Genomic DNA, 8116 nt, shown 5'->3' with positions numbered 1-8116 from the left:
GCAAAAAAAACTTAAATTAATAAAATTGTATTGCTTGAAGTAATACATTGAAAAAATAAATTGTTTGTGAATATGTATTGAGGTATAGTTAAAAACTGAAATAAGAGTATTGAGAATAGTTTAATTGAATTCGATCAATAATCGATAATTCTGTTTTACCAATAATAGATACAAGTGATAATTCCGTAATTAAAGCATGGCGTCAATATGGAACGAGTTTTAAAACGTCGTAGGGCTTCCCAGGGGAAAAAAATTCTTCTTGCCATTCGTAATTTACTACGAAGATCACGTTTTTATTCACCGGAAATCGCAAATAGATCAAAATACTTTATTACGAAATCTTTGCGCGCTTGCTGAAAGTGTATTGAGAATGTCGCAGATAAGAAATCTCTTATCGTAAAAGTTTTATCGTCCCTTAAAGTAGATCAAAAGGCGGCAGACAAAGCGATATGGCTGATCCGACAATTCAAACTTTCTGCTGTCATCATACGAATAGAACCGATGTAGCTATGGTAATAATGCAAGAGTTCAATACTGATGCATACAACATTGTTTGTATGGTATCTTCTACTATGGGTATTCTGGGGGCTCTTTATCAGGTATAATAACTGAAATTTTAATAGTTCTTTTTCTTTCTCTCTCTAACATAATATTAATTATAATATTATTGATAGGTATGGCCAAGAGAAAATACAAATTTTCACCACTGGCAAAGTTTTTCAGCTTCTAGGGGACGTCAGATCATTGTTTGGCTGGCTTTGGCTGATCTTTTTGCTTCTCTAGGTCTCTTTGATTCATTTAATAATGTACATAAAATTATTGTGTAATTAAGTCTAATTTATATATTAAAATTAATTAAGAAATTAGGAGGATTTAATTGTATTTGAATTATTTAAGGTATCTTTGTTAGATCAGCCTTATGGATGAATTTTAAATCTATTATGCCCATGGAAAACGATACTTCCAATGTAATATTTTGTGCCTTGTCTTCGGTAAGGTTGAACTGCATTATTAAAATGATATAATTCAAAACAGAAATTTTTTTTATTTTCAGGCTTGGACACAGTATTTCTATATGGCTACTTGGATCTGGACACTTTGTTATGCGATAGACATGAAATTATTATTAGGAGATAAATCAGGACATCCTCATTTTTACCATATGTGTGCCTGGGTCTTCCCAGCTATCCTTACCATATTTGGTTTAACGATACTTTATATTCCAGATGCCAAGTAAATATTCTTCTGGTTGAAAATTTTTATTTCTTTTGTTTTAACTAATTTAGTTATTTATGCAGCTGCCACAACTTAACATCCTTGTCTACTGCAATTTTAAGAATTCTACCAAACTACTGTGCCACATATATATTGCTGACAATGGTAATGATAGTCAATCCAATGTTATATTTGGCCTCAACAAGAGATTTGGAAACTGCTGTGACTTGTAGCTTATCACAAGTTACTGGAAGAGAACGAAAAGTTGTTCAGACAATAAGATTAAAATTTGCACTGACTAATTTGGTGTATTATGTATGTTGGATTCCAAATTTGATAAATGGAATTTTATTGTGGACTTTGTGGTTTCAATTGCCCATTAAATTAATTATCACTTTGTGGTACATTATGGTAAAATTAGATTAACATGTTATCAGCCTAATTCCAATAAGTTAAATGTTTATTCTTATTAGATGGATTAAACTATTGATTGATTTTAGGCTGTGATGAATCCACTCCAGGCATTTCTTAATGCTTTAGTATATCAGAGCTGGGGCAGAAGAGAAAAAATTCGATTAGCATGGTGCCGAAGATTCGTTGGTTTTCGTTCGAGAGCAAACAGTAACGATCACACTAATATTCGTTTGACAGAAACTTCTCCTTTACTGAACCCTCAGTATGGAGTCACACCTCACACAAGCATAAATGGTTCTTCGTCCTTGTGACAATCATGATTTTTGCTATTTACGTGAGTAATTACAGTTAACCATCCACGTGAATATATGCAAAAATACTTCATTCACCAGCTTGTACATAGGATAATCAACGCTTCTCTCATTTTTCGTTTAAAATTTCTAAGAAATTTATTCTATAATCTTAAGCTATATATGAATGTTAACAATAAATGTTTTGATAAATTTATATAAAAAAATAGCTTGTACTATATTTACAAAAATTAGCTTATAAAGATTGATTTAAAAAAATTCAATATAACGTCATACATTGTTCATAACGCTTCATATCCTTTTCAAGTGATTCTAATCATAAAGTAAAGTTTCATTTAGAGAGAATCATTGTCTACAAGTAATTTTCTTAAACTCGATAAGATCATTGAATGATTTCATTGCCAAACGCTTATTCTATATATTTTTACAAAGTACTGTCAGTTTTAAGAAACTACAATAATTTTGTAAATCCAGTAAACGAAGAAACTTACAGACTGAAGTTAATACTTTTTCATAAAATAATTTAACATAATCTCGCGCATTATTATTTTTAAGAGTATTAATAATCGTTCGTTTAACAAAATTAGGAAGGCATCTAACTTCGAAGACGTAAGATATACTATAAAAGAAATATTGACTTGTGCTGTTTTACAGCGACCCATTATTAGCACACATGCGATCTTTCGTACAATAAATTATTTGCGTACAAATTTATGTTACACAGATATGTCTATACATATAATACTCGTATATGTAACCGTTTGTTCGTCGTATTCTCTATTTTTAATAAAAACGGATTTTTAAATAGAATAAATTGCACAAATGCATTTTGTAATAGAAAAGATTGTGATGCTTGGGTATACAATTGTTTTGCAATAAAAAACTAATTTGATACTTGGTTATAAAAATATTTTGCAACTGGTAGATCCAAATCCTCCTTGGCACTTTGGTAAATCTTAATAAGATTAAACCATTGTGAAGTGAAAACACATAAAAACATAAGCTATTATGTTAAGTCTAACCCAGCAACAATCATAAATATATGTCATGGTAATGTATGGTATTTTGCTTATCAGGATGAAAGGTTTGAAGCTCCTAAAGTTAGGGATGTAATTTCACGAACTATCATCTCAGCTATCTTCCAAGCTAATTCTTCCTTGGCCTGTTAATTTAATTGTTTCATAAATAAAATTTGTATTCTTAATTTAAAACAATTTCTTACCTTATCTTGATCCATATGTACTAATCTCTTCACCACGCGGGTCAAACGAGACTCTAAAAGAAAAAAACAAATATAAAAAATGAATTAATAAAAAATTGATATCTCACCATATTTTCTGCAAGGATCTGGCTCTATTTCAGTAATAAATCTGCCCAATTCATCGATATACCCGACACTCAAACTAGAAAATTTATGTGATTATTATTATTTCTTATATTTTATAATCATAGCATACTTTTACCTGTATTTGTCGCGTCTCCATAAAGAATCAGGATCGTAAAGCTGTCTAGAATCTATATTCATGTTAGTCGCTCCTACTTTTGTTGTAGACACTGTCATACTTATTGAACTTATTTCACTGCTACAATCTGAATCTACAAAAAAGACATTCCAACAGTTAAATATTTAAGATATAGATACTTACATAAGAGCAATAGAAAAGAATAAAACCTGCTCTTTTTATTTTAGGATGTAGGCTTTGACATGGACTACTCTGAATTGTGTTTATCAATTCTGATAAATATTTATAATACAGTTGAGACGATAAGAAAGTGGGTAGATAGTACTGCAAAATAAAGACATTTGTAGTCTGATAAAGACAATATTATTTGCCTGTATAATCCTCCAGTTAACAGTAAAATGCTTACCTTGTTAAGGTAATTATACACAATTTTACAAGGTATATCAAAACAATTATGTTCTGGTCCTTTTCCATTTTCCTGGCATATATTTTGTTCCACTTGAAATCGAATTTTATCACTAAATCCTAATGGCACAGTAGCCTGAAGACTAAAAAACTTGTCATAAATTATAACAGCATCACTTTGAGCTTCTGCAGAATCATTCAAATCTCCTTTTTCCATAAGATTTTGTTTATAATTAATTGCTGACATCCAAAAATCTACTAACTCCCTCCTGTTCTCTAACTCCATAAACTGAAATAAAGTTTTAAGAATAAAGATATATATTGCTTACTTCTGAGAAAGAAGAAAATGATTGTTAACCTCCATGAAATAAAACAATGCAGTTTCATTATATAATATATCTGCTAACTGTACATTTCCACAGGTAAGCACATCGATTTGATGCTTGCAGTGAAATTCACTTCTTAAAAAATCATTAATATATCTGAAAAAGAATTATGATTTGTATGGATTAATAGATTATTTAAACTTTGTTTAAATTTGATTTACTTACTCATTCTCTAGTATTTCATAAATTATCTTTTGAACAGTTGATAGGCACCTTAATATAGGCTCAATATTTTCACCTGCCATAGCTATCTCTATATCAATCTTCAATTCTTCTGGTATGACATTTGTTCCTAAGGCTTGCTTAGCTATATATTTCTTATAGATACGAATTGCATCTTGTCTAGTAGTAGTTATATCTCTTTTTTTATTCCCACTAGTAACATCTGATTGTCTCTTTTCCCTTACTGACTGACTATTCTTTGGTGCAATGGTACAATTTGAATTTACATTAGTATATACATGTTGATTCAGCAATGTTGCTTTATTATCATAATCTATCCTGTTATTTAATACCTTCCCCACACAGCTTTCATTATTATTCAATATATTCTTTACAGTACTGGTATCCTTCTTTAGATTACTATCTGTAGAACTATTAATTCTTTCTCCACATTCCTCAGTCAGAGAAGCACCACGTAAGCATTCTACCTCTATCCAGAATTTTATTAAAGCTATGCTGTTCTTAGTTTCCATAAATTGTATGAAGTAGCCTAGGGCACTTTTATCAGATAGGATTTCAAGAAGAGTTTTAGAGAGCTGAGAACGAAACGTGAAAGCTTCCCTCTTTGGATCCTGGTTACCATCTTCTTCTTCCTCCTCGAAGCTACATAGTTCACCTGGTGGTGCATGCACATGACTCTGAAGGACATTGGTTAATTTTCCAAAATCAAGTGACTTATCAGGCAAAGTTAATAGTGATCCAGATCTGTCTCTCTGTCCTGCAAAATTAACATTATTTCACAAACACTCCACAAACTAATTGATATTAAAAAATAATTAAAATTCACACAGAATAATACATAAAAATTAAAAAATTTAGACAAGCATTGAAGAAAGAAAATTCGAGTAAAGATCAAAAAACATTAATTTCCAAAATTAAAAGCAAAACAATACTGCATTTAAGGTTACGTTTAGAATGGATTATAGAAGAACGCAAAGCTGTTGTTTTGGAATAAATAGATCTCGAATAAAAAAAATAAATTAATTTTATACAATTAATTACCAGCTTTCCTAAAAAATTGGAACATTGTTTACATTAAAAGGACACATGATAATAGAGTGATCCAAATGTTTAATCCTACTACGAATTGTAAATACGTATACGAGAAAATGACATGTATGTATGCTTTATGCGATAAACATTGATTATATATCGTGAGAATTTATTGAGTATATTATAAGCAAAGCCGATTAGAAAAGATTCTCCCTGGATTCTGATTCTCTAAGTATAAATACATTAAACCGATATTGTTGGTAGTTCTCAACGGTGCTCAACTGTCAATTAATGTCAACGGATGTCCCTCATTTACATTATCGATTGCTCTATCGATATAGCCGAAGCCGAGTAGAATCTTACCGACTGAGCGAAAAAGAATCTTTTTAGAAGAAAAATGCGCGGCTTATTTGCTACCTCGCTGCTAATATAACCACACTAATAATAGATATTATCATCGGTCATTTACCAGAACAATCAAGCATTTAAGATTCGAATTAAATAATGAATCGGTAAATATATATCTATTATATTATCACAATATTTTATTAAAAAAAAGAAGGTGAGGATTGTCTATATATTATATTTTTGTAATGAAAGAAACTACGTTTATATTGAAGTTTTACGGTCAAAAATAGTCAAACTATGATATCCTGACCAAATGATAACTAAGTTACATACTTTAAAGGTACGTTTGAGATTAAAAATATTGATCAAATCGACGTCATTCTTTGACAGGTATATAAAAATACTGGATGGAAGATGAGCTATATGGAAACCAGTTTGGTTGGCCGTGAATAGATAAAGCGTTGGGTTGAATGAAACAACCTGGTGCGCAGACGTGGAAGGAGATTGGAAGCACGGCCAGGGACACCATGCAGGGCCATTGCCACCGATGGCTCACGACGGCCATGGCCATGGCCACTGGCCAGGGTCACATTCATGGCCACGAGTACCGGTCATGGACATGGCCGTGATCGCTCAGGGCCGAGATCTCAATCCCATTTGTCCTCCAAATCTAACCAAACTCTTCGTAATATCGCCAAAATTCACGGGTCGTTCACTTCTCGACCCAAGGTTAACTGACTGGATTATTTCCGAGATTGCTGTAACTAATCGGCCGCTGGCCAGAAAATTGGCATAAAACGACCTTCAAGCAACTTATATGTAAACACGATCTTATCGGTGATGAATATCAATATAGTATTAAAAACGTAGCGATTTTCGAAAATGATCAGACATTCTTTTTTTTTGTAAATACGATAATTAGGGTTATTGACCGGATATACCGGTTTTATTTGGTGGAATATGCTCTTCGGTACAGCAGAAGAATAGGTAGGAGAAGCAAGAAGAACTCGAAAGTGTACGGGCAACTCGCCAGACTCTCCAGTTCATTCTCGATCGTCGTTCCAAACATGCTTCTATTCGTCTGCTTTGTTTTACTTTTCGGTGACTGTTTTTCTCAGCCGGTCACCACCTTATACGACCAGCGTCAGACCGGCGACCTAAACGTCCAAGTGCATCTCAAGGATGTTCATATCGTCGCGCTATTGGATTCCGAATTACTCGACGATTATACGGTAAAAATCGCACCACATAAATTTTATCTATTATAATAACTTTATCAATCGATCTAATAAACTTACCGACAGATTTTTATGTGACGATTTTATCGACCTCATTTCTCGCGCGGTTTTGTTTTCTTAAATTTTATTCCATCAAATCAATAATACCGAACATCTTAAATTATTATTATTGATATTATTTGTTTTTCTTGATTTCAGGAATACGACTACGTTTATGATTACGCTGATTTTACCGTGAAACCAATAAAGCCAACTACAAGTCCGTCCTCCAGCAGTACTGCCAGCTCCACTTCCGGTTGGGCCGTCGAACCCATTCCGGAGGAAAGCACTATCACTGTGAACGTTTCACAAAATGTGGAAAACTCGACGCAAAGTTCGGAAAATGCAACGACAGCTAAATCGCCCATTGAAACTTCGTCCCAATTGATAATTAGTACTACAGGCTCTGCCCTTGAACCTGAAACGAGTAGCGTTTTACAAGAGCAGGAGGGATCAGGTGGTGACTCGGGAGTAAAAGAAGCAAAAGGAGCCGGGAAACGATGCAGGTCCGGGTATTCCCCGGACGGTAAAGGTCGTTGCCGTCGAATAATGAGAAGAAGATTCTCATGGATTCCGTGAGTTTTCTTATTTATTACTCGAACATAAATTTTTCGTGGTACTGACGTTTTAAGGAAAAAAATCTGTTAGGACGATGTTTTGAAATTCAAATTTTTACCGTTATTCACAGACTAGCCATGAAGATAGGAGCGAGAGCCGAAGATAAGATAAACAAAGACTGATGGATCCATGGATGAATTTCCTTATAGCCAGTGTGCCATACATATAAAAATAAAATATTGTAATTTTGTAATTATAAAATAATTCTATTTAGTTTTTTTGTATCGAATAAACGTATAGTATTACCTATAATAATGCTTGAGTTTTATTGATATAGCCTTATATAGGATATTGTGTTTATTATAACAAAGAATTCTCACTTTTATTGCAATTTTCTACATTGCGAATATCAATATGATGAATATTTTTTAGAGATATGAAAGGATATATGATTAGCCTGGAGGGGTAAAACGACACAAGGGAGATTCTCCTCTCCATCTCCAGCCATGAAAATGGCGGGAGGC

General features: G+C 32.7%; 2 protein-coding genes across 3 annotated transcripts; one reads left to right on the top strand and one right to left on the bottom strand.

The window, feature by feature from the left end:
* Nucleotides 1-206: 206 nt before the first annotated feature.
* LOC136775999 (G-protein coupled receptor 143-like) lies at nucleotides 207-1964 on the top strand. The gene is made up of 6 exons (XM_066731280.1): nucleotides 207-599; nucleotides 675-783; nucleotides 898-992; nucleotides 1055-1233; nucleotides 1299-1626; nucleotides 1716-1964. Exons 1-6 carry the CDS (start codon nucleotides 450-452, stop codon nucleotides 1938-1940), a joined length of 1086 nt encoding a protein of 361 aa, XP_066587377.1. The 5' UTR covers nucleotides 207-449; the 3' UTR covers nucleotides 1941-1964.
* A 999-nt stretch (nucleotides 1965-2963) lies between these two features.
* pkaap (A-kinase anchoring protein pkaap) lies at nucleotides 2964-5692 on the bottom strand. Of its 2 annotated transcripts, none has more exons than XM_066731260.1 (9): nucleotides 5419-5692; nucleotides 4360-5134; nucleotides 4138-4290; nucleotides 3810-3951; nucleotides 3613-3727; nucleotides 3404-3536; nucleotides 3270-3343; nucleotides 3163-3215; nucleotides 2964-3102 (listed from the first exon to the last, which is right to left on the bottom strand). In XM_066731260.1, the coding sequence occupies exons 1-9, from the start codon at nucleotides 5441-5443 to the stop codon at nucleotides 3013-3015; spliced, it is 1560 nt and encodes a 519-aa protein (XP_066587357.1). In that variant the 5' UTR covers nucleotides 5444-5692; the 3' UTR covers nucleotides 2964-3012. The 2 variants fall into 2 exon arrangements, with proteins under 2 accessions (XP_066587357.1, XP_066587356.1); XM_066731259.1 differs by having other exon boundaries at nucleotides 3810-4097; nucleotides 4167-4290.
* Between the last annotated feature and the right edge of the window lie 2424 nt (nucleotides 5693-8116).

The sequence above is a fragment of the Prorops nasuta genome, unplaced genomic scaffold (assembly GCF_024137725.1).
Source record: "Prorops nasuta isolate Cenicafe-Biocafe unplaced genomic scaffold, Cenicafe_Pnas_1.2 PNAS00008, whole genome shotgun sequence".
In the NCBI taxonomy this organism is placed as follows: Eukaryota; Metazoa; Arthropoda; class Insecta; order Hymenoptera; family Bethylidae; genus Prorops; species Prorops nasuta.
The sequence above is the reverse complement of the archived record's forward strand: the minus strand, read 5'-3'. Positions and strand labels throughout refer to the sequence as shown.